Source organism: Ornithorhynchus anatinus, chromosome 1 (assembly GCF_004115215.2).
Source record: "Ornithorhynchus anatinus isolate Pmale09 chromosome 1, mOrnAna1.pri.v4, whole genome shotgun sequence".
Classification (NCBI taxonomy): Eukaryota; Metazoa; Chordata; class Mammalia; order Monotremata; family Ornithorhynchidae; genus Ornithorhynchus; species Ornithorhynchus anatinus.
In genome coordinates, this window is record NC_041728.1 from 16293252 (window position 1) to 16320774 (window position 27523).

The following is a 27523-nucleotide window of genomic DNA, read 5'->3' on the forward strand; positions in this document are numbered from 1 at the left end:
GCGTACAGTCTAGAGTCTAGATAACTACATAGTCTGTCCACACCAGACAGAAGACGGACCAGCTGAAAACCAGACTGTTCTTGTAAAAATCAGACAAATGGTCACCGTAGACAGGCTTCAGGGATCTAGCAGGGAACAGTGCTCTCTCTAGAAGACTTCAGTAGGGTCTGGGACGTTCCTGATGTCTTAGCGTGGTGTATCCTAGCCCCAGCCCCAGATGGCATCGGGCCCTTAACTGTGTTGCCCCTGGGAATGCAGAGCAGATTAGCTCGAACTGTTGGACACGCAGCTTAAGTCATAAACTCTGTGTCCCAGTGTGAGCATACTGAAGAGTGCCCAAGCCGTTCTAAAGAGGTCTTGGGCACTGAGAAGCGAGGTGGTTTCATTAATTATTTGAATTCTGTTTGTTCATTTCCTGAATTAAAAATTGATTTTCATCCGTTGTTTCTACTAGGGTGGTGGGAAATTGGAAATGTCAATGCTTTCGGAGTGTGGGCCCTTTGAGAGAAGTCTCTCACCGTGGGGATCCAGGAATGTGGACAGGCAAAAACCCTTGTGTGGCCGGGCTCATTTAATGAAGTTAATTATTTGAGCATGCATTTAATCACCACATTTCAATGCATTCCTTTGGGTGGAGGGAGGGAGAAGAAATAAAGCTGAGTTGTGAAGTGATGGGGCACCATTGGTCTCAAGTGGTACTTCATGTAGTGGTACAGGAAGGACAAGAATTCATTGAATGGACTATACTAGCCTTAGTGAAATATACTAGCCCACCATCGTCATTTGCCTTGAATTTAGCTCGTTGTCTCATGTAAGGTCTGTAAATCTGCATCTGAATTTATCATGATGGTATATCTTCAGCGTTTACTACATTCTGAGTGTTGGGTAGACACTTCATAGTCACAGTCTAAAAAGCAAGAGAGACGGTTGAGGAAATGGAGGCCCAAAGAAGTTGTTCAGCGGGCCAGTCGGAAGAGCTGGGTCTGGAATTTGGGTTTCTGGTCTCTTTCTACTAAGCCTCTCTGTCTCCAGTACCACATAGATCATTGACCATCTTTATAGAAAACCATGAAAATTATACCCTTTATGATTTTATAAAAAATGACATCATTGCTGCTTTAGGAGAATGCTGGTTGTTTTACAGTCAGTGGCTTTGATTACCCCAATTGATTCAGCTATCATTTTAAAGCAGATAAACCCTGTCACAAAACACAGTGGTAGAGGCAATCAGTCAGTGGTATTTATTGAGTATTTCCTGTGTGCAGAGCACTTTACTAAGCGCTTGGGAGTGTAAAATACAATAATAATAATGTTGGTATTTGTTAAGCGCTTACTATGTGCCGAGCACTGTTCTAAGCGGCTGGGGGAGATGCAGGGTAATCAGGTTTTCCCACGGGAGGCTCACAGTCTTCATCCCCATTTTACAGATGAGGGAACTGAGGCACTGAGAAGTGAAGTGACTTGCCAAGCGTTTACTATGTGCAGAGCACTCTTCTAAGCACTGGGGTAGATACAGGGTAATCAGGTTATCCCACGTGGGGCTCACAGTCTTCACCCCCATTTTACAGATGAAGTAACTGAGGCACAGAGAAGTTAAGTGACTTGCCCACAGTCCCACAGCTGACAAGTGGCCCAGCAGGGATTTGAGCCCATGATCTCTAACTCCACTCCCGTGCTCTTTCCACTGAGCCACCCCTACATCAGCTTACAGTGATGGCTAGGAGGCAGCCCAGAAGGAAGTTCCAGTGAGAAACCTGGGAGGAGGAAGAAAAGAAAGAGGATATGAAGGGGAGGACACCTGCCTTTCAAAAGTTTCTGTAGTGAAGAAACCTAAAGAAATTTGCTTACAGCAGTCTTAGATTCCCGAGAAGTGGGTTAGCCTCGCAGGAAACTTAAGAAATGTGACCTCTATTTTTCCAAAGACTACCCATCCTATTTCCATCATCTGTGGGTGCAGAATACTAATGGTATAGTATAAAAAATGTTAGATTTTCTTTTGGGTTCTTTCCAGGTGGCCTTCTGGAAAGCTTTCCCACTTTCTTCTTTCTGTAGTTTCCCATCGCAGATGTAATCGAACATTTTATTTAGAAAATGTTAGGCAGCCAGAGAGCCTCATTTGTACTTCTCCCAGGCAGGAGACTGCAGCCGATTGAAGCCAGGAAGGAAGGTAGGCTCCCCCAGTTTCTAAGAGGACTTGTGGGGACCCCTGCTTCTATTCATCCGTCCCTCACCTGATTGCATACTGGAGGGGCTTTGGGTGAGGGTGGCCAATTTGGCATTTACTTGTTTCTTTAGCAGAAGAGAATTCCTGGTCCTTATGCAAAATCACTGTGGTTTTTCACCACTCCTGCCCGTCTTTTTTTTTTAAAGCCTTTGCTTTAGAATTGTGTGTTTTTTGTTATAATTAAACATTCCTTTTTGTTTTGAGGCTTCTTATGATTGGCTCCTCTTTTCATGGAGAGGTAAGTGATAGGTTGCACTTTGTACATTTGAATAGTGGATTTTGCATGGGGAAAGGGGAAGGAACTGCTTGTTCGCCACGTTATTGGTCTTGCTATATTTGCTGAAGGGTGCCAGTGTACACCTAAATCTCCTGCATTGCTCAGTTTTCCCAAGCCCTCCGTTTGCCTCAAATTCCTCACTTGACCCCCATGCAAAAATCTATTCAGATGCGTAGTAGACTTATCACCTATCTGATAAAGAAGGGAATGAACACCCAACCTCCAGAACTCCTTAGCCTCTTTCCCTGCATGTTGCCTGACCCCAAGAGTGTTTCCTGCAGGTGAAACCTACTATTCACATGCGCAGTATGTGAAGCCTATGATCAAATTCTTACTTTTTGGAGTCCCTGTTCTCCTTGGGCCAGCTACCTTTTCTTTACCTCTCCAGGAAATGTCTAAAGTAGAGCAGTAAGGCTTCCAACAGATTTGTCGAGTGATTCATCAAGTGTCCAGAGTTGATCAATTGGCCCCTTAAATCTTAATGATAATTATTTCAATTCCCTCGGCTTCTAGTTCTTCCTCATGCTTTCACTATAAGTAATTTTGGTCTGGCTTCCTCATTAATTTGTAAACCCCTTGAGGAGAGGAGGCATGTCCCATGTCAGTCTTCTCTCAAATGGTCAATACAGGTGCCTTTGCAATTGATCAATCAGATGTATTTATTGAGCGCTTAATGTGTGAAGCACACTGTAGTAAGTGCTCAGGAGAGTAAACTCTGTCCCCTAGACTGTAAGCTCACTGCGGGCAGGGAATGTGTCTGCTATGTTGTGTTATACTCTCCCACACTCTCAGGACAGTGCTCTGTGCCCAGGAAGTACTTAATAAATCCGATTGATTTGAGAGTACAATATAACAAAGTTGGTAGACCTCCTCCCTGCCCACAATGAGTTTACTGTCTAGAAGGGGAGACAGATATTAATATAAATTTTAAAAATTACGGATATAATACATAAGTGTTGTGGGGTTGAGGGAAGGGTGACAAAAGGGAGCAAATCCAAGTGCAAGAGCACTCAGTAATGTATTATGGACTTAGTATAATGGACTGAAGCGTAGTGATTGCATTTAAATATAAATTTGCCTATGGAAAAATATTTTTTTAAATTCTCTTGGGTTGCTGTTGTTGTTTTTTTTAAACAGTTTTCCAATGGGGCCTTTGGTACAGATTCTTTTGCAGTTTGTCGACAGAAATTAAGCCATTATTGTCCTACCCTCAGTTTAGTTGGTCTAGTTAGGGTCCTTCTAAGAACTATTTTGTTGGTTTTATTAAAAAGAGTTAAGACAGTTACACTGCTTCTAAATCATTGGGTGAATTTTAGTTCCAGATATGGCATTGTGTCTTTTTGGAGCATCAGCATGGTCGTGCTTCTGATGGCACCCTTAATGGACTACATGTTTGAAAGGGGATAGCAGCAAAGTACGAACCTCGCACAGGGCCACTGTAGCGAGAACTACTTTCTTGGGGAAGATTAATCAATCCTGTGATAGGTTTGGCAAGGGTAGACAACCTTAAATGATCAACTCATTTTAAGGCTAGGTCTGTGGCACTTCTCTCAAATGCTAATGAACAAGTTCATTTTGGCATTATGGACAGACAAACTCGTAAGGGAATTTAGACACTTTCTAATGAATAGCTCCTTTAATTTGGTGGAGAGCTTATCCAGACCAGTGACTTTAGGATTCCAGAAGAGAGTTACTAGTTTAAGGACTCTGAGGGAAGGACAGTCTAAATCAAATACAGGGAAACTGAATTATTCATCGACTTAACTAGTCATAAGCTTCTCTAGGTCTTTTGGTCTTCGTCCACCCTGTCTTAGCTTTTAGGTCTTTTGTACCCCCATTAAGTACTTCTCAGGACAGTGAAACTTTTTCCAGTTTTCCTACTTTTTAATAGTTCTGGTCCAAGATATGTTGGAAGGCAGGAGGTTGAAAATAATGTTCAAAGTAAGGTTTTAAAAGGATTTGTAGATTTCACTTATCAATGTGATACTCACCCATATTATCTTAATCAGTCTACTTAAGGCGGGGCTTTGTTCTTACTCTTGATGCAGAAAATTTGCTTTAGGTAGGTACAACTTAAATGAGGAAAATAACAAGAATAAATGGACCATTATGGTATTTACAGTAAATATGCTTGGGTGTTTTAATTTTCTTGGCTAATTAATTTTAAATGGATTTCTCTTCACAGTTTAAGATGGTATCAGCATCCTACAGAAGACGAATTAAGAATTCTTGCAGGAAAACAGCAAAAAGGAAAGAGCAGAAAAGATAGGTAAATGCTGTATCTGCGTTTGACATAATTTGCTGCAATTTGGTAAAAATAATTTTCTCTGAGGGGTAGAATTGAATATAAAAGTAGAAATTGTGATACATACTAATTGGCAGAGTAAAAGAACTAAGCTGAAAAATATTACATATGCTCTGCATTTTCAGGCTGTTTCATCTGTAGAGCCATAGTTTTTGGCCAACTTTTAAAACTTTTTACTTTTTAGGTCTTTGATTTCAGACTAATTCATTTCTTACATTTCTTATGTGGTGGAGATAAAGCATTGGGTACAATAATTTATCTCCAGTAAAGCAGTATGTACGATAATTTTATTTGTAACGCAATGAAATGCTTACATTATTTTAATATATTTTTGTGCTGCAGCAGTCACATTTGTTGAAATGTAACCTTTTTTCCAAAAAGTAAACATTTAATAAGTTTGGGCTTTGCCTCCTCAATTTTATTTTTATTAAATAAGAATAAGTGAAACATTTTCAGGTATTTTAAGTATTCTCACCTTAGTCCTTTATGTATGATAGAATATACCTGATACATATTTTTATATATCAGGAGACCACACAGTGAAAGTGCCCTTGGAGAAACAGTTCCTTCCCCTTTCTCACCCAAAAGATGCTGTAACCTTGACCAATTTTGAAGTTTCTTTACTTTTTATTGTAGTTTTTGCTTGTTAAATTCTTGATGCACGTAGAAACCTAGTTTTTATTGGAGAGCCCCAGTTTTAAATCTTGAACACAACTTTCTCCTCATTCATTCCTTTTTCATTTCCTGATTGAATAAAGTTTCCATGTCAACAGTTTCATTTGAAGGCGTCCTTGGATTGTCTTTGAATCCTATTCTAACAGTAGGGGGTTTGTTTTTTAAGCTATTCACATACTAATCAATGCTAGGAACCAAATATTTGCTCCCTTTAGGAACATCTCTTTCCTGTACTATTGGTTTATTTTCCCAGGTAATTGATATCCTCTAATAATAAAATTTGGTAGATAATTTTGCTGAATCTTTTTAACTGCTTCTCAAGACTCATATTGGTATGAAAACAACTTCACACCTCTCCAAAATCCTGAACTTGTTTTCTTTCAAGTAAAAAAGAAACCCATATTTTAGATTAGTTTGGCTAAATCTGAGTGTTACCCCTTTTATATAAATCATATATCTTACTTTCTATAGGAAATATAATGGTCATATTGAAAATAAACCTCTTACCGTTCCAAAGGACATTGATCTTCATCTGGAAACCAAGTCAGTTACTGAAGTGGACACTTTGGGTAAGGCAGATTTCTGTGAATGGTTAAGCTTAGTTGCAAATGAATAAAATGTAGTTAAAAATGCTGTATTTTGAATTATTACTGGGGATTGATATCAGGACGTATAGGTAGTCCTTGTAAATTCATTGAAAAATTCCAATTTTCATGTAATTATCTCTAGTTATAATAATAATTGTGGTATTTATTAAGCACTTACTATGTGCCAAGCACCATAATCAACACTTGGGTGGATATAAGATGATCAGGTCAGACACAGTCCCTGTCCCACATGGGACACTCAGTCTAAGTAAGAGGGAAAATAGGAATTGAACCCTCATTTTACTGAAGAGGAAAAGTTAGATGATTGCCTAAACTCACCTAGTAGGCAAGTAACAGGTCCTGGGTTAGAACTCAGACTCCCAGGGCTGTGCTCCTCCCACTAGGCCAAGTTGGTCCTCTGTTCTCTTTGCTTCACCACTTAGGACCACAAACATACCCAGAGCCATAAAAATAATTGTCTGTCATTTGAGGCCGCAATAAGAACCTCCCCCCCACCGCCCTTTTTGTTTCTGAGGATAGTCATCTTTTTACAAACCCAGTTGTTCATGTACATAAATATATTTGTTACTGAATTTTTGTGTGTGTCGAATTATCCGTACTCTATCTCACATATTTTTGTGGTGGTCATTTTTTTAAAGAGAGCAAAATGATTTAATGGCATGACCCCTCAGAAAGCACAGGTTTCTGATCCCAGGTTCACTCTCACAGACTGGTGACTCTGAGCAAGACATTTATCCTTTTCAAGCCTGAGTTTCTCCACCTAAAAATGAAGCTCCTCCGGTCTTTCTCCCCTCACCCTTGCCTCACAGAGATGTTGGGAGTTTAAGTTCAGGAATTTATGTCTATGAAAACATTTGTAGCTCTTAAAGGTGCAATACAAACCCAAGGGAATAGTAGTATCATTAAGTAGCAAGTTGTAAAATTGCAATATAATAAGATTCAAGAGATGTAGTATTTTTGGTGGTAGTAATAATAGATTTGCCTGTTTCAAATTATTATTTTGACAGTGTTTGAAAGTTGATTTTTGCATACACACAAAGAAGGATAAAAGGAAAATTTGGTGAGGTGAAACCTGAGGGGTTGACAGAAGATAACTCATTCTTTCAACAATATTAATTGAACACCTACTATGTGTTGAGGGGAATGTCAAAGGACACCAAGAGTTTGTCTCAAAAAGTGATTGATCCTTAGAACTTGTAGACTTCATTGTGGCTTTATCCCTCTCTTTCCCCCCTCACCCTGCAGCAAAAAAAAGGCAGTTTGCATTAAAATGTAGTTAATTTTCCATTTGAATAGTTTTTTTTTCATGTTTCAGCAGCATCTATCTGTTTAGTTCAAAAGTGATAGCACTTTTTGTTTGAAAAAAAAAAATCTTAATTGCCAATATAACTCACCCTTTTCAGTCCTGTTCAGTCTCAGGACTGATGTTTTTCTAAACATTGAAATTTAAGATGAGGCATTATATTTGCCCTAGGGGTTAGAATGTAGTTGTTTATCATATTTAACCTTCTACACCATTCTGTTAGTGATGTTGTTCTGTAGAAGTAATTATTGTGATCTTGTGGGAAGCTTCAGAATGTGTGTCGGGCAGAAGACCCAACAAGGGCACCGCACCCCCCTTTCTCCCCAAACGCACACACAAAAAGAAAAAAAAAACAAAAACCACACACACACACACATAACTGTCTGCTAATGAGAGTCTCCTCCTTTTTCCTCTGACTGCTGTACTGGTTTGGGATCTCAATTTCCTACCAGAATCTGAACCCCTGACTTCAGTTAGGGGTCGAGTAAGTGTGACTAACCACTTCACCAATTTGTAAAAAGTCATGTTAATGGACATGGAAATATCAAGTGAATCGGTGAAAGAAGTCTTGTTCACATTCAAGTGATTGTGATGAAGGGACTTGAGGAGGGGTGGGTTTCAGAAAAAGGACTTGGCTGAAGGCAAAATACAAAAGGACTTCTCAGTTTGAATAGGAGTCTACTACTGCCAGGAAAATAATCTTACATTCATTTTAAATTGTAGCCTGCAGAAATACATGGCGCAGCTATTTTTCTATTAACCAGGTTAATGATTTGATGTAAAGCGGACTAAGCCCCTTTTCTCTTTCTCTGAAGTAAGCGGTAAGATAAAACCTATTGTGTATCTGGCATTGGTTGTAGTTACCAAAAAGATACCTCAGGTGAGAGTTGTTTTAAGTAGCAAAATTAGAATTTTTTCAAAGCAGCTAATCATTCAGAAAACATCACTTATTTAAATCTTACATCTTTTAACATCAATTCTGTTGCAGGTAATAAGTTCAGATTTCTTTGGATCGTTTAATTCATGAAGTCTTAACATTTGAGCACATTGAATTTTTGAGGGCCAAGATTCCTTAAACGTTATCAGATTTTTTAAAGTATATTAATAAAAATATTGCAAGTCAGCAAACAGTTCTGAGTCTGACTCGTTCTGAGTTTATTTTGGGTTAATTCTTATCGGCTATTCATGAAAGTTTAAACATTTTTACTTGAAATCTTTATTTTTCAGCATTGCATTATTTCCCTGAATATCAGTGGCTGGTGGATTTCACAGTGGCAGCTACAATGGTGTATTTAGTAACTGAAGTCTACTACAGTTTCATGAAACCCTCCCAAGAAATGAATATCAGCATAGTCTGGTGCCTGCTTGTTTTGGCTTTTGCGGTGTATCCTTCACTAAACATTTTCATTTCACATAATGCTTTATTAACTTATATTTTCATTTTACCATCACAAATTCTCAATTATAAAGGAACAATGTGGAAATAACTTTGGTGGTAGGCTTGTTTGAGAGACATGATGATATTTTCTGAGTTAGAATTATTAGCTCTTTTGTTTTAAAATTGTGCTTAATTCAGCTGTTATGGGACTGTGCAGTAGCATGAGTATTCATGAGTTATAATCAGGAAGAAAAAAACACCAAAAAAATTTCGTCATGGTCTTTCTGATAAAATTCAGAATGTCTTGGACTAAACCAAATCTTATCAGACAGGATCTTGAAAAAACAGGGAGCTCAAGTCATTAAAAATACGTGGAGTAAGTTGATAGAACATAATCCTTTTTTGTTTATTGCAGTGATAACAGATTGAATTAAAACACTGAAACTTAGAGGTTTGAAGGAGCTGCTTTAAAAGTAAGATAGATCATCATGTAATGCTAAATTACTATTAAAATCAGTCGTCAAAAGAATAGGATAATTGACATAAAGGCAAGCAGACATTTGGCTTGATAGTGAACACTGCCCTGCTAAGATCAAAAGTGTAGCTTTTCATCAATTTGAGTTTGTTTTTAATTATTTCAGACCGATTTAAATTACAACGAAAGGTTTTCAAGTTGTTTTCCATTTTGCTCACGGGGTATTTTGCCAGGAAAACAATATTCATAACATTTGTGTATAAAAAGTATAACCTTTAACTGTGTGCAGCTTCATTTTAGATCATGATATTGTCCTTGATACCTGTTGGGAAAGACTGAAAAAATTCCTATGTTAATGGCAAGTCAAATTATTGATCATATGAGTGCATTTCACCTCTCACCCCACTGTCAGCACCGCCTAAGAATATGAGAGCAAAGATTCCACGCAGTCTTCAACATTGAATTGGTTTAGCTTAGTCTTAAGCAGAGATTTCGGGAAAGTCTCCAAACAATGCTATCCCTGCAGGGTTCCAGTAGCTTGCTGTCTCTCCATCACAGGAGGTAGAATTTGCTGATGGGCTTAGAATACTACCTATTCTCCCCCGTCTCCTCCCCAACCCCCCCCCCCCCCCCAACTCTGTCCCTTTGCAGAAGGTGGGGGTGCTGAGAAAATGCAGTGGTGCTTACATACCAGAGTGCAAATTTTTCATATAATTCATGGATTGGGAAAAATATCTCCTCCCTCTTGCTGTAGCCTGGTTTAGTTATGCAGAAGACTGGGATTACTTAACATGCCAGATGATCCAACCAATATGGGCGAATACCGACATTTAGTCCCATTGATGACCCATCTTTCAATCTCAGATATTATCTCTGGGGTGCCTTTCGTACCCTGTGCTCAGAGAGTCTAGCTGGAGTGACCTCTGCCTGGCTTCTGTTCATGTTCTTATTGTCTGTGACTGCTTATTAGTCAAACACATGTCTCCATTGATTACATAGGACAATAGCCCTACTTAATTCCAAAAAAAGCACATAAGTCAGCTGAATCGGAATACCTCTGCAGTCATTACTAGTAGAATTCTCCCTCTTGGAGAAACCTCAATTGATGATATGTAACTTAAACAATTCAGTTCATTTAGAGGTGAAAAAAGCATCATTAATTTTCTACCAATTTTTACCTAAAATGTTTGGAAGATCACATTCAGAACTGGTGAATATAATGGTAATCATAAAGGGGAGAAAGGACTCTGTGCCCTCCCGTGGTCAAGCATTAGTGAATATTCTCTGTTGGGATTTGGGTAAGTTTAATTACTCACCTGCCTTGATTACTGCATCAGCCTTCCTTCTAACCTCCCTGCCCTCTATCTCTCCCAACTCTAGTCCATACTTCACTCTGCTACCTGGATCATTTTTTTACAGAAACGCTCAGTCAGTGTCTCCCTCCTTCTCAAGAACCTCCAGTGGTTGCCCATCCACTTCTGCATCAACCAGAAACTCCTTTCCCCTTAGTTTTAAGGCACTCAATCACCCCCCCTCTCCCCCCCGCCAGGCTACCTTTCCTCCCTGATTTCCTACTACAACCCAGCCCGCACACCCTGCTCCTCTAATGCCAGCCTACTCACTGTAACTCGATCTCATCTTTCTCACCGCCAGCCTGCCTCTGGCCTGGAACAGCCTCCTTCTTTACATCCAGCAGTCAATCACACTCCCCACCTTCAAAGCCTTTATAAAAGCATACCTCCAAGAGGTCTTCTCTGACTAAGCCCTCATTTCCTCTTCTCGTAGTGTTTCCTATGTCATCCTTGCACTTGGATTTACACCCTTTATTCATCCCTCCCTCAGTGCCACAGGACTTAAACACGTAGCCATAATTTATTTATATTATTGTCTGTCTCCCCTTCTGGGCTGTAAACTCATTGTGGGCAGGGAACAGTGTAACCAACTCTGTTATGTTACACTCTTCCAAACGCTTACAGCGCACATAGTAAGCACTCAATAAATACTCTTGATTTAACATTTTGAGATCAAATGAGCATGCCTAGAATGATCAGAAGGCAAATTGATGGAAGACATCATAAATAAGGAGAAGCTGTCTCTTCCTTAGCCCTAGAACTCTTTCCATCTGTCTTAAACATTTCTCTTGGTTCTTAGTATCAATCTCATCCAAGTTTGCCAACATTCCAGTCCTCAGCATGGTCTCTCCTTCAACCCCAGCCCTTGTTCTCCAACCACACTCAGTCGATCGTATTTATTGAGCGCTTACTGTGTACAGAGCGCTTCGTGTAGAGCACTGTACTAAGTGCTTGGACTTGGCAAGAAGAGCATTTGTGACCTTTGAGAGGACTATTTCTCTAGAGTGAAGGGGACGGGAGCCAGATTGAAGGGTGTCAGGGAGAGAATTGGAGGAGAGGAACTTGAGATGGTGGGTATAGACAGCTCGCTGAAGGAGTTTGGAGAGGAATAGGAGGGGAGAGATGGGGCAATAACTGGAGGGAGCTGTGGTATTGAGAGGGCTTTTTTAGGATGGGGAGATGGGCATTTTGAAAGCAATGGGGAAGAAGCCATTGGAGAGTGAACAATTGAAGATGGTGATTAGGGAGGGGGCAGGTGTTTGGATAAGGTGCGAAGGGATGGCTTTTTTCCTAGTCTTAGCCATCTTCAGTACTCAGGCATGCTTTTAATTCTCATAATTTTGAATTCTTGTCATTTCCTCTTGGTTTAAGACATTGCACAACATGAGATATCTGTTGTGGAAAGGGAACATATTTACCGACTCCCTTATATTGTACTCTCCCAAGCCTTTAGTGGAGTGCTCTGCACACAGTGAGTGCTCAATAAATATAATTGATCAATTGATGAGATGGAGGAAGAGCACCTAGTGATGGGGGGGGGAGAAAGTGATAGAGGTGGCAGAAAGTAAAGTCTTACTAACCCTAACCCTTCCCCAATTCCCCCCGTGCAGCCAATTGCCCCTCAAAGGCCGAGCCAGCCACTTCCATGAAGTTGTGTGGGTTTCTTTAAAGATTGTATGCTTTGTGAAGATATAAGCAGGTGGGAAAGAGCAAAAGTCATTTTCTGTATTTTTTTTTTTTTTTGTCAAAAAATGTTTTGTGTGTCACTGTCATCATGCACAGCATCTGCTATACAGAGAGCACTGTAGGTGCTTTAGGAGCATTCAGTAAAGTAAAAGTCATGGTTTGACCTTCAAAGAACTTGCAATCTAATGGTTGAGAGTGAGACTTGAAGAATAATATCCAATGGCTTTACTAGTGTTTGCCAGCAAATATTTTAAAGATAACTTTATTTCAAACTATAGTCCAGGTATAAACCTTGGACCAGTGACAGGAGTTTTAGTGAGAAGAAAAGTGTTGCACTGAAAGCTTCTTCGTAGTTGTGTTGTATTTGCTAAAAGAATTGACTCAATAGTCACATCACCACAGCGCTGGTATAACTCGAAACTAGTGAGTTGAGATGCAAAGCGTTATAATTTTTGTTGGCTTCTTTGAAAAACAGCATTTGGGAAAAGTTTGCAAACTCATTTATCTGACCTGAGAATTTTGTACAAAGAATCTTTCAAAGAGTAGACAGTTTAGATTAAATGAATACCAGAGTTCTAAACACTTCACATGTTTATAATGTAGCCCTATTTGTAGATGTTTAGCTTGAGGATCAGTGAAGGCAGTTGTTACTATAAAAAAAGTTTTTAACTACAGTGAACAAATGTAATTAATTAGTCTTTGAGTTCTATAGATGTTAGTGAAATTATGGATTCACTTTGTGGAAAGGTTCTAGTTATTTTTAAGTGAAAATATATACAAACCCCTCAAATAGACAGGCCTATCCTATCAAGCCTTCCAATGAATCAGAGCTAAAGAATCAAAGCTGTTGAATCAGAGTTAAGGTACTGTAGTTGTTTTGTTTTGGAAACCAGTACACAACATACATTCCTTCAAAGCTTGCATTGTTTTCAAGCCTTTTTAGTGTATGTATCATGAATGCTGCTAAATTACTCAGGTTTCAGGGCAGAGACCAGCTGGGGAATTCTCTTAGGCTAGGCAGCCTTACTCTTGCATACTTGTTAATTTATAAGGGACTAGAATAGTTTTGACTTAGCATAGTAACCAAATCAGACACAAGTTCCCTGTCTATCAGAGTTATTGACTTAATTTTTTAAAATTATTTTCCAGAATTTTTATTTTGTGCTTCTGAAGTCATTGCCCAGGAAAAAGTATCTTAGGTATTTTTGTCCTTTCAAATATAACTGATTTTAGTGATTGCAAAGGTCTACCTTATTTAGGTTCTGGTTAAATATGTGTTATTTTGAAGGAACTTCCAAAATATGTTCAGGTTTCCCACATCCATTTGAGATGTGGGAAAAATAATATTTTGAAGTAGGGATCTCAATAATGCCAAGGTATTTAAGGATTATGTAAAAATTGTAGTTGGCATAGTTGAAAATTTGATAGGCTCATATTAAGGATTTTGAGATAGAGAATTGATTTTTAAAAAATTAATGCATGGTTTAGTTGTGCACCATTGCCTTTTCTTTAGGAAACGGATTCAGAAAGTTGAGATGTTTTGAGAATGAAAAACAACTACCACTTGAATTACAACTTTGGGTAGCTTATTGTCATGCATAGTAATAATATATGCAAAATTGTTTTGGCAATCATCACAAAATGAGATGTTTCATTGCTTTATCCTAGAAAAAAACTTGCTTGCCTGAAAATCTATTAAAGGAGAAGGTGATCAGCTTGCAGAGAAGATATAGAATTTTATGTCAACTTCTTTAGTCACTGTAACGTTAAGATCCATCAAATCTATACAGTACTGCACAAAATATTTCTTTTTGAAGCAGGTATTGTTATTTTTTTTCTAGGAAAGGGTAGATCAAGAATATTTTGGGAACTAATTAGGGGCAGGATATAAGCAGCTTGAGTCAAAAATACATCATATGTTTTGGGGAAAAGATATGACTTCTTAAAATGAGAATTGGGTATTAATCAAGTTTGTTCTTCAATAAATTTAAAATGTCTACTGTTTGTCATAAAGTATGTGACCTGGGAAGGAAAATTTCATCTGTAGATTGGTAGTAATTGCATATATCTCTGGTAGTAATATCCAAAAGCTGACAGTTAGATTTATGCACCTGCTTAATTGAAATGTTATGTGAGATACTGTGTGGAAAACAGAAACTCTGGTGCCACATATCATATTACCTAAAGGAATCCTCTCAATAACTAACTATGGGGTGCACTGTTAATATATTTACAGTACTTTATCAGTCAGTAGCACTCATTGGGCAATTCAGTGTTTGAGGTGCTTTATTAAGGTGCCTTGGGGAATTACGTAGTAGACATCACTTTTGTGGTAGAAAGCCCCCTTCTATAAGGACTCATTGCATGTTGAAAATCTGTAATGTGCAATATTTTTCTCTTTTTTTTTTTGGCCAGTTGCTCCTTTCATTCCTCCCAACCCAAATAGTTTTTTCCTATTACTCTTCAATTTATATGCGTGTAAGAATTACAACCTCAACCTGATAGCACAAAAGTCAGTATTTTTGAAGCAGAACTCTATAAAATCTATCTCATGTAGGAGTTTTAAAATAAAATTTTTCTTTCCCCTTACATCTTCACATTTTCTTTGTTCCTTAGGTTGGAATTTTGTAATACAAAGTAAAATGAATTAGCACTGATAGCAGGTGGTCCATGGCTGGTAGTACTGAGGGGTTAAGGTTAAGAATGGAAAAATCATTAAGAGTAAAAGAAAATGATTGTTTGCTTGAGTAGTTTTCTGTGTGCATTTATGAAAATTTACTAAAAGACCTACTTCATTAATGTCTAACTTAAAATGAAGTTGTAAAATGATAAATGTAAGAGAGAAGGAGTCTTTTATAACTGTTAGCCATTTGTTGTGAAGGCATTTGCTTTCAAATACCTTTTTCACCAAAGTCTAGAGCTCCATAATTGACAGTGAAATTATGAGCCAATACATGTTCCTTAGCAAGAAATCCGGGAAGTATGGAACCTGTGCTTTGTTTAGGATTATCAGAACATATTATTGGTGCATTTCATTTTGTTCAGATTATAATTGCTTTATCTCCTTGAAAATGCTTTATTGAAATTGTGGAAACTGCAGAGTATATAAACATTCATTCAATAGTATTTATTGAGCGTTTACTATGTGCAGAGCTCTGTACTAAGCGCTTGATATCAAGCTGCATGTAACATTAATGTAAAAGAAGTAGAATAGTTCCTTCTTTGGCTACTACATCTACCTTCTCACTGATCTCCCTGCCTCCTGTCTCTCTTCACTCCAGTCCATACTTCACTCTGCCTCACGGATCATTTTCAAAAAAAAAAAAAAAATGCGCAGTCCATGTCAACCCATGCCTCATGAACCTCTAGTGGTTGCCCACCCAAGTCATATCAAACAGAAACTCGTTACCACTGGCTTTAAAGCACTTAATCAACTCGCCCCCCCCCCCCCCCCCCACCTCACCTCACTGATCTCCTACTGCAGTTCAACCCCCACACTTCACTCCTCTAGCTTACTCAGTGTCCCCTTATCTTGTGTGTCTCTCTGCCAACCAGTTTCCCACGTCCTCCCCCTAGCCTGGAACTCCCTTCCCCTCCCATATCTACCACTCTCCAACTTTAAAGCCTTATTAAGATCACATCTCCTCCAAGAGGCCTTCCCCGTTTGATCCTTCTTTTCACCGGCTCCCTCTTCCTTCTGCGTCATCTTTGCACTTGGAACTGTTATCTTTAGGCATTTGATATTTACCTCATCCACAACACTTACTTCCATGTCTTTAAGTTATATACTGTAAATTTATTAATATTAATGCTTGTGTCCCCCTCTAGACTATAAGGTCGTGGGCAGGGAACGTATATGCTAATTCTGTTGTATCTTTTTTTTTTATATAGTATTAGTTAAGTGCTTACTATGTGCCAGGCACTGTACTATCTCTAGGGTAGATACAAGTTAATCAGATTAGGCACGGCCCATGTCCCACAAGGGACTCATTGTCTTAAATTGGGGAAGCAGCGTGGCTCAGTGGAAAGACCCTGGGCTTCGGAGTCAGAGGTCATAGGTTCAACTCTCGGCTCTGCCACTTGTCAGCTGTGTGACTGTGGGCAAGTCACTTCACTTCTCTGTGCCTCAGTTACCTCATCTGTAAAATGGGGATGAACTGTGAGCCTCATGTGGGACAACCTGATGACCCTGTATCTCCCCCAGCGCTTAGAACAGTGCTCTGCACATAGTAAGCGCTTAACAAATACCAACATTATTAATCATATTTTAGAGATGAGATAACTGTGGCGGAGAAGTTAAGTGATGTGCCCAAAGTCACACAGCACACAAGTGGCAGAGTCAGGATTAGAACTGAGATCCTTCAGACTCCCAGACCTGTGCTCTTTCCACTAGACCATGCTGCTTCTCCTAAGTGTTTAGGAAGCACTCAGTAGACACGACTGAATAGTTATATTTCCAAATTCTTATAAGATTTCAGAAAAGCTTTAGATTTTTTTCATCTTCCTTCTTGGGCAAAGAATAAGTGAATTTACAGACAGGTCCAAAGAAGAAACTGCAAAGGGTTCTTGTTTTGTAGAGTTAGGCAACTCAAACTACCTCCTTAAGCAATTCATTTGAACAGACATAAGATAAAATTGGCTAAGTAATCTCGGTAATCCTAAAGAAGTAATATGACTATCAGTGAATAGTTATGGACTATCCGTGTATTAGGTTATAATTATTTCCTGTATTTGGTTTAGCAGAAAATGTTTGTACAATGAGTTACATTAACTTTAGAACACTCTTTCATTTGGAAATGTTGATTTGCTTACACCAGTGCCAAGATATCTTATAGATCAGACCTTCACTAGGTTTAGCCTCACTGTTTCAAGACACTTTTTTTAAGGTATTCATTAAGTGCTTACTATGTGTCAGGGGTAGATGTAATATAAACAGGTTGGACATAGTCCACATCCCACCTGGGCCTCACAGCCCTAATCCCCATTTTGCCAGTGAGGTAACTGAGGCACCAAAAAGTTAAGTGACTAGCCCAGGGTCATATAGCAGCAAGTGGTGGAGCTAGGATTAGAACCCAGGTCCTCTGTCTCCCAGACCCATACTGCTTCTGGGCCATTCTGAGAAAGAGGAACTCCAGAGGAACAGCATTGGCCCCTGTTTGGAAGCTGTCCCTTATCTGCAGCTTCTAGTTCTCTGTTTCATAACCGGAATAAGAGCTGGGGTATTCTTGCCACTAGAAGAAAGATGTAGCTAGCCAGGGGAAATATATGTAGGGAACAACATGATTGATGAAGGCCACCTGAGAATATAAGAGCTGTCAGCAATAGACACCACCTAAACCCTTGCCACTGAAGCCGAGATGAAAGCAGCAACCTTTACCAAAGTGCTTGTTGTGCTCCAAACTGGTATGCCAGATCTAGTATACTATCCACTGACATTCATGTCGGGGTTTACTGGCCCTGCTGAAGGGAAGGCAGGAAATAAAATGTTCATTGAAATCAATATCCTTTCCTTGAACTCTTATTTTATGCAAGGGGGTTATGTAGTGTCAAAAGAACTTCTTGTGAGGGAAAATCCTTTCCTTTGATATATAAGCACATCGATGGGGAGCAGCGTGACCTTGTGGAAAGAGCACAGACCTGGGAGTTGGAGGACCTGAGTTCCAATCCCAGCTTTGCCCCTTGCCTGCCGTGTGCCTTGAGCTAATCACTTCAGTTTACAGATTCTCAGTTTCCTCAACTATAAATAGGGTCTCAGTACCTATTCTCCTTCCTACTCTAATTGTGAGTCTCAGTGGGACAGGGATTGTGTCCAACCTGATTAACTTGTGTCTACCCCAGTACTTAGAATAGTGTTTGACACATAGTAGACACTTAACAAATACTATTAGTAGTAGTAATTATAATGATAAATAATTTTAAAAAAACATACAAATCGTTAGTAGTGCTTTCCTTCTTGCTGCTGAGAAGCCCTGGAGGAGAATTGCCCTTAGTGACGTGGGGGGAGGGGAAGAGGATCTCCTGAAGGAAATTTCGGAATGACCCAACTAAGGATCCAGGGCATGGGATAAGCATAGAGGGAGTCACTTTCAATTGTTCTGAACAGTTGATCTGGCCCTCAGCAACCTGCTGCTAGTTCAGACTTGTTACTTTGAGCATTTCCAAAATGCTAAAGGTTTATATAGACAAGGATTCAGAAATGACTTTCTCCCCCCCAAAAAGATTCTAAAACTGAAAATTTTAGTACCTATGTGCTAGAACCTGATTTTTCAGTCCTGGGTATTTCATGTGGAGGGATTTAATGAAAATAACTGTGATATGTAAGTGCTTACATTGTGCCAAGCACTGAACTAACTGCTGCAGTAGATAAAAGTCCCTGTCCCCTTTTGGGGCTTACAGGCTAAGGAAAGAAAACAGAAATTGAATACCCATTTACAGATGAAAAAACTGAAATAGAGACAGGATGAGTCACTTGCCCAAGGCCACAACAGCAGACAAGTGGCAGAGCTGGGATTAGAATCCAGGTTCTGTGACACTCAGGGCCATGAACTTTCCATTAGGTAAATATTTCACCCTTTTTCAATCTTTAGTGTTCAGAGATTAAGTGACATTGTCAATTAAAAAAAAAAATCTGTGAAATAAGTATCTTTCAGTCAAATTGATCTTGGACTGTGGAGAAAAATGAATCCCATAAAACAAAAATTTGTAATATGTGATTAGTTAAGGGTATATCTACCATTTCTATTGTATTGAAATTCCAATATTGAAAATTTTCCTCCTTCCAAACCTATCATTTGTATGGTTCTGGATTTAGTTAGTTCCTGGACCGTCTTAGAACTTGATCATTCTTGGACTCATCCTAGAAAATATCAAAACCAACTGATATCAAAATCAGCTCTTAGGTAGACAGTGCTGGGGATTAAGGGTAGAGGGTTTAAAATATATATACTGGAAACCTAGGAACATGAATTAGCCCTCTAGATTGTAAGTTCTTTGTGGGCAGGGAATGTATATACCAGCTTTTGTATTGTACTTTGCCAAGTGCTTAGTACAATGCTCTGCACACAGTAAGCACGTAGGAGACGCTTAAAAATACAGTTAAAAGTTAAATAAATACTATTGATTGATCCAGGAGACTTAGTAAGAGATGCTGTTGAGGTAGTTAAAAAAGAAAAAAAAAATCCTAGGATATAACGGTAAGCATTGTCTTATGCCGTCGAGTCGTCTTCGACCCATAGCGACACCATGGACACATCTCTCCCAGAAGGCCCCACCTCCATCTGCAATTGTTCTGGTAGTGGATCCTTAGAGTTTTCTTGGTAAAAATATGGAACTGGTTTACCAATGCCTCCTCCTGCACAGTAAACTTGAGTCTTTGCCCTTGATTCTCTTCCATGCTGCTGCTCCCCAGCACAGGTGAGTTTTGACTTGTACCAGATTGCCTTCCACTCGCTAGCCACTGCCCACTAGGAATGGAATGGATATGACTCTACCCTGACTCTCCCTTCTGTAGTCAAGACGGGTAGAGTCCTGGAAACTCTCCCAGTGTGACCCTGAGAGTGGACAACTGTAAGACATAATTCAAAATAAAACCTTGGCCTTGGCCTTGGCTTGTTGAGTAGTGGAATGAATGTCAGCTTTGCAAAATTCATGGATTTGTAGATTAGTATTTTATATATTTTATTCTTAACATAGAAATATGATTTTGTCAGTTTGGGGGGAATAAAGTGACTTTAAAAGTGAATATCAGGGTCCTAGGTGGTCTGGCGTAAATGCTTCAGCACAGTTTTAAATTTCTTGGGTTCTTGTAAGGATTTAGTGTTTGCTGTATGCAAAGGACTGTACTATCCTCTGGAAAAGGATGTGCATGTGAGAATTAGATTGGGTCCCTGGCCCTCCAGGAGCCCACAGTTTAAGAATAAAAGGGAAATGGACTGGTGACAGACTCATAAGAAAAAAAAATGCAACTAAGAACCAAGACCTGCCGGTTTCACCTCTACAATATCGCCAAGATCCGCCCTTTCCTCTCCACCCAAACGGCTACCTTACTATTACGGGCTCTCATTATATCCCGGCTAGACTACTGTGTCAGCCTTCTCTCTGAACTCCCTTCCTCCTCTCTCTCCCCGCTCCGGTCTATTCTTCACTCCGCTGCCCGGCTCATCTTCCTGCAGAAACGATCTGCGCATGTCACTCCCCTTCTTAAACAACTCCAGTGGTTGCCTATCGACCTCCGCTCCAAACAAAAACTCCTCACTCTAGGCTTCGAGGCTCTCCATCACCTTGCCCCTTCCTACCTCTCCTCCCTTCTCTCTTTCTACCGCCCACCCCGCACGCTCCGCTCCTCTGCCGCCCACCTCCTCACCGTCCCTCGGTCTCGCCTATCCCGCCGTCGACCCCTGGGTCATGTCCTCCCGCGGTCCTGGAACGCCCTCCCTCCTCACCTCCGCCAAACTGATTCTCTTTCCCCCTTCAAAACCCTACTTAAAAATCACCTCCTCCAAGAGGCGTTCCCAGACTGAGCTCCTCTTCCCCCTCTACTCCCTCTGCCATCCCCCCTTTACCTCTCCGCAGCTAAAGCCTCATTTTCCCCTTTTCCCTCTGCTCCTCCACCTCTCCCTTCCCATCCCCACAGCACTGTACTCGTCCGCTCAACTGTATATATTTTCGTTACCCTATTTATTTTGTTAATGAATTGTACATCGCCTTGATTCTATTTAGTTGCCATCGGTTTTTACGAGATGGTCTTCCCCTTGACGCTGTTTAGTGCCATTGTTCTTGTCTGTCCGTCTCCCCCGATTAGACTGTAAGCCCGTCAAACGGCAGGGACTGTCTCTATCTGTTGCCGACTTGTTCATCCCAAGCGCTTAGTACAGTGCTCTGCACATAGTAAGCGCTCAATAAATACTATTGAATGAACACAAGAGTACCATATAAAATGAGGGCAGGGGTCAATCCTTAAAAAAAAAAAAAAAAAAAAAGAAATCCCTAAATTACTGTGGCTAGAAGAGCAGGGCTTCAAGCTTCTTGCAGCTCCCTCTAATATTTATAGTCACAGTCATGGTAACTGCCATAGGTATGGTTTCCCCCTCAATTTTCTGTACTTTGGGAGGGTCTTCCCACTGAGATGGAACAAGGCAGGTCATTATTGAGGCTCTGGGATGGGATGGGAGAGCAGCTCCCATTGGAAGCAGTTAGAAAACCTTCCCTTTTTTAAAACGCGTTGGGTTGAAAATTACTTAGGAAGCATCAAACATAAACTAATCTGCCTTAGGGAAGCAGCCTCAGTTTAGTAATCTTACATTAAGAGTATATACAGTTCTATTCCAATTTCATATACAGATTTTGCCTTGGGTAAACGGAATGGATTGAGGCAAGTTATATTGAAATGTATGCTTCCCGTATTGTGATTTGAGCATCCTAACACATTTTATTATTATAAATATGCATGTTGTCAAATTACATAAGCTTGCTTTCACTAAACTAATTGTTTAAAAGTGTGGAGTTTATAATGCAAAATGGCACCTGGACCATGTTTGCCTGGGGCAAACCAGACAGCAGTTTGAAAATTTCAGAGAACCCCCTAGTGTCTTAAGGATGCTAACTGGTACCTGACTAATTAGCCACCTAATAAAGATATTTGCTTATCCTACTTTTTTATCATCATTCAACATGGTAGGGTTGAATACCAATAGGTTGGAATAGGACTGAGCAGATAGGAATGCCCTCTTGTGCCTGTCTCTTAATTTGTCTAAGAGCCTTCCTGATCAGTAACTGCTTCCCAAGGAATTGGGTGCAGATTAGAATGGAAAAGCAGAAATGCAGGTTGTCAGACAGACATGGTGATTTTCAAGCTCCTGGGACCAGCCCAGAGGTTCTTTGAAAATGGGCAACTTCTCTGCACAGTCCAGTCTTAAGGAAAAGCTTGCCTCATGCTGTAGAATTCAGGGCAGAACCAGATTTTTTTTTTTTCTCTGAGAAATTCTCTTGAGAAAACACACTTGCTCTGGAAAGACAAGTTCGTGTTTACTTTTCTTCCAACCACTTTTGGACCTTGAAAGTTAGTAGAACAAGTAGTTTGTTTATTTTAGAATTTGACATTATGATATATTTGAAGAAATCTAATGATAATGTCCTGTATTTAAGAATAAAAACTGGTATATCATAGAAAAACCACTCAATTTACTCCACAGTTACATGCACAGTTAAGTTTAGAAACATGATGAGAGGGCATAGCTTTGGAAAATTTCAGCAGCTGTATAAACAGGAGGCTTATTGAATTTGTAAGTATGGGAGAGGGTAAATGTGTCTCGTGTTCTTCCAGGTGTAAATGCAGTGAGTTCCCCAATACTGAAATGCAGTTTTAATGTATTGCAATAATGTTTTTAATTGAATTAATTCTAAGATAACACAGACATTTTGTTCCATCAGTTACTATACTGTAAATAACTTTTCCAGAGTGGTAACTATATTCACAGGCTTTTCTGACATTTGGGGGTAAAGTTGAAATTAGTGTTTTTCTTCCAAGACATTAAATAAGTTTACAAATAGGGACATGAATGGTTATTAATTTTATTTTAGTTTGGTTGTTGTATATTAAATGTTTTTATCGTATTAATTCCACGTGCAAGCCTGTAATGGTTCATCATCATTCTTATTCGGGTCATTATCAGATGAGGATGTAGAAGCAAGGAGAGGAAAGGCTTGATTTCCCAGAATTTAATGGAGAATTTTGGTTTCTGAACTTCCCAATCAACTTTGAGCCTACAGGCCCACATTGATCCTTAGATCTAAACATCTTTTATGAGAGACAAAGGGGCAAAAGAGAAAACCGCTCCAAGTCGTAGGAAACACTGGGGGTGATGATATAACAAGGAACAACCTTTTTGCATTATACAACGTGGCACTGGCCTTTTCAGCTACACATGCACTCGTAGATAAACTTTACTTTTGAGGTATCCTTTTGCAATATGGAGCACAACTATGTATGTATAAGATCTTATAGTATGCTCGTAACCTCTTTACTGAAAATTCTGAAAATAACCATAAAATTATTGAGTAATCATGCTAAGATTTGCAAGGGTGTATTTTCTTAAGGTGAAAATGTCAGCACCTCCTCTCCCATTCATAAATGGATTCTTTTAGTGACAGTTCATCACACTGAGATCCTGTTGGAAGCTTGAAAGTGACTAGAGTGACTTTCAAGTATGATATGATGGCAAGCAGAATTCAAAACATCTAGAGTAATAGAACATGGCCACTGTGCTTCCTCCTCACATTAAATCAAACATCCTTCCAGATTCTTGCATGTTTGGCTCAGGTTCCTGGGGGAATGATTTCTAGCTTGGTGATTTCCAAATTGCTGTCATTTGGAGGGGCTTTTGTGTGGACACAGGTATACTTTAGAACCAAGCCACAGATGACAGAATAGCCTGTCAGTTGGTATAAAGCTAATTTTGTTATACAACCACCGAGTTTTTTTTTCCTGAACTTTTTTCTTCCCCAGCAAGGTACTCTTTTCATTAACTACACATTATTTCAAAGTAGAAGATGGTGGTGAAAGATCAGTCTGTGTTACCTTTGGATTTTTTTTCTTTGTCAAAGCCATGGCAATTCTGATTGTAACTGAAAACTATCTAGAATTTGGACTTGAAACAGGTAAAAGTTATATCACTTATTTAAAAAAAAATTGCTGTGTATGTGATACATGTCCACTGTTAATCAATTAGAGGTAGATTAAGTTAAATCCCAAATTTTATTCAGTTTTAATTCCCTCCTCTTTGGGGTGTCATCTGAAGCGCATTCTGAATAACTGCACACCACATTGCTCAATAGATTAATATCCTACTGTGGTTTGTTTGTTTTGTCAATTTTATTTGCTTACCTTTTCCTTTTCTAATCCTCCCCTAACCTCATACAGTTAAATGAATCCCTGTGATGCTGGAAAATTACTCAAATTTTTAAAGAATTAATGCAAATTTTATTCACGTTCATGGGATGTACAAATATCAAAGGGATGTTTTCAAAGACTGTTCTTGTTAATAACCAAATTTTATTGCATTGTGGCATACTAATTAGCACATGAAAGAACTAAGCTAGACACTTGAAAATTTAAGATGCTCAGCTTTCTAGCATTTCATTGCCAAAGATTCTGTTTTGACCCTACGATAAAAATAATCAATTTTTTTCCTTCAATATTTCACAGGGTTTACAAATTTTTCGGAAAATGCGATGCAGTTTCTTGAAAAGCAAGGTTTAGAATCCCAGTAAGTTTTTGAAAAATAAAAAAATTTCATTTTGGAGAATGCAACAGTCAAATATTATGATTCGCTCAGTATATTTGTTTTCTGACTCTGAAGAAATTAATGGTTACCACAGCCACTGTTTTGGTGACGTCATTGTTGCTCTACTTTTTTTTTTATTTCAGGATCAAACTAGATCCGATTTTGTCTTTATTTCTTATTTTAGCTTGGGTTCTTTTTGGGCTGCTCTATTAATGTCCACAAAAATTTATAAACAAATAAGGGTCTTTTGCTCCAGTGTTTGAATCACCAATTTACCCACATTTTTTTGCATCTTTTTGGACAAGTATCAGAATGTGATAGGTCACTTGTGAAAATGAAAAGCTTCATAAATGATTGGTAGTTTTTGGTTTGTCAGGTTTCAGTGTAGGATCTGGTAGAAAAATGTTCATACTCAGAAACCTTGATCTTTTTGCTTGTATTCTTGTTAACGGTGATTGGCAGTGTGGAGTGGACAAGGGAAATTGGGGACTGGAAAGGAAAAATAGAACTGAACAGAAGTCTTGCAAAGTATATTATTTTTGTCTTTCCTTTTTTAGGGGTCCGGTCTCTAAACTAACCTTCAAATTTTTCCTGGCAATTCTCTGTTCACTTATTGGTGCTTTTTTGACATTCCCTGGTTTGCGACTGGCTCAAATGCATCTGGATGCCCTGAATTTGGCAACAGAAAAAATAACACAGTAAGCGGAAAATGTACATAAGCACATGCAGATAAATATTTGTATTTCCATCTTGATGCAGGTATATGCAATTCATTGTAATGAAAATTAAGAATCGAGTAGCTATTTGACCTACTTTACTTCCTGTTTCTATTACTGGTTAAGCAAGCTTTATTTAGTTGGTTTTACTCTAAGAAATTATATATTAAAATGGTAGGGTATGTAAAAATAAGGTTAAAACATTCAGAAGTCACAGCTGAAAAAAGTTATTTTGAGTTGAAAACATAAAGCTTGATTTTTATATATATACATATATATATATACACACACACACACACACTCACACATATGTATTTTTAATGCTTACAACTAACTGAACAATCATATAACATTACAGCCTTTATAACCAAATCTGCAGGTGTGTGTCATCATTTTTTATTAGAAGACATAAGTTTGCTTCATTTTCTAATTGGGAAATCTAAAAATATGTCATTTAAAAGCTACCAGAATAATAGTTGATCAGTTTTTACTAATGTTATTGCTGTCGTGCATTCTATGGACATTAATTGGCAAAGTCAGCAATTATTTTATTTGAATTTGCTGCCCTTGCATGCAACATAAATATTTGCTTTCCAGCACTGAACATCGCAGTATAAGACATGTAGTTTTTTTTCCCAAATCAGTTTTCAGGTTTCAAAGTGGTAATATTTTACTGAGTCTCCAAATATTTCACAGTTTATTACAACAAACTCTAAGTCGCCTTTTCTGATAGGCATAGATATTTCTTTGATATAGAAACACTGGGGAAGAGCAGATTTATATCCTCTTCAGCTCAAAGGTTCAAGTTCCCAACTAGTTGTTCTCTGCAACAGAAGCCCAAGTTTAAAATGCTTCTTTTGATATGTTTGTTTACAGTCATTGGGATCGTCTGAATAATCATTTTTCCTGACATCGCTACCCTGCAAAACCTAATATTTAATGATGCGGCATCTTTGCATTCTTCTTTTTAGGGCTGTTTTGATTCATATCTCTTCCTTGTGTAGGTTTCCGTGTGCTGAATTTTGACAGTCCTTTTGTTTTGTTTTCCCACCTCCATTTTTCTGCACATGCTTTGTGTGTGGGTGTACCGGTTCCCACCTCCCACATCTTCACATTGCCCGTTTTTCTCTCCCTTTACTCAGCATGCTCTTGGCTGCATCCTGCCTTTCTCCCACCACTCATCCCTTTAATGGCTTCTTTTAAGACAAAACCAGAATCTCCCCCTCCACTCTACACACACACTTCAGTCCACTAACCCCAGCGTTATGATTTAAATAAGCTGAAAAGGGTGGGTGGAGGGGAGCCCTTCACAAGCTACTGAAACCGCTGTGGGCTGCTCCTTGATACTATAGTGTTCCCTAGCAACACTGCATACCTAATACTGCTTCTTTCTTCCACTGAGCCCAATGGTTTACTCAGCCTGCAAGATGAAAATCATTTGGCATTTAGTGATTTCCTCCCCCCTCCCCCCCCCCCCCCCCCGCATCCCCCCGACATTTTTGTGGCTACTTAAGTGAAAATTGTCCTGTCACTACAGATCCTGTTTTGGGGGGTGGGTGTCGCTATCTTTGTATTTTCAATTTGATGCAGCCTTTTATCACTCTATTGTGTGCAGCACTCTGCCTAGATACAGGAGTGTGGGCAAGCTAGCTCGGCTTGGATGGAGTGTAGTGTAACTGGCATAAAGAATCTGCTCTCAACTCACCCTCATGGCAGACACAAGAACTTGCTGCATCACTAGGCTACAACCAAACTTTTATGTCTGTGCGCTTACCCCCACGCCCCAGCCCCCATCAGATGGCCTTGATTTCTTAACTCGTCTGATTTGCCCAAAAAGTATCATTTGCAAGCACAGTAGTATTTGAGCTACTTATTTTTAAAATAAATCCTTTTGAACCTCTCTGTTTTAGCCCCTGAAAATTGTTCACAAAGACTCCAATGCCTGTAAAATGAAACAGCTATTCTAAGAAAGTTGCCTGTATTCTTTCAATAAAAAAAATCTTTTCCAATCACTTGTCCTATGGGGAAAACATCCAGAGTTGAATTAACAAAGGAGCCATAGCTCTGAACTGAAACACTTTTCTGTTTTGGGAATATTGCCCTGTCAGAAGTGAAATCAATTCCTCTGACTTGTATAGGGAAAGAAATTAATTTCAGGTATGTCTTAATGATCCAAGAAGAAATGAAAGTTTATGAATCACTTATGGTTCTGATGATGTGATTTACATTTTTACATGATAATT

At 39.1% G+C, this 27523-nt stretch overlaps 1 protein-coding gene across 1 annotated transcript in view; it reads left to right on the forward strand.

The window, feature by feature from the left end:
- The window catches only part of TMEM161B (transmembrane protein 161B), a 65453-nt gene that overhangs the window by 22174 nt on the left and 15756 nt on the right, over positions 1–27523 (forward strand). Inside the window, exons 3-8 of the mRNA XM_029059374.2 lie at positions 4687–4770; positions 5953–6050; positions 8620–8776; positions 23787–23938; positions 24486–24546; positions 25122–25262. Of these exons, the coding sequence (XP_028915207.1) occupies positions 4687–4770; positions 5953–6050; positions 8620–8776; positions 23787–23938; positions 24486–24546; positions 25122–25262 (693 nt within the window). The remainder of the gene's footprint in view (positions 1–4686; positions 4771–5952; positions 6051–8619; positions 8777–23786; positions 23939–24485; positions 24547–25121; positions 25263–27523) is intronic.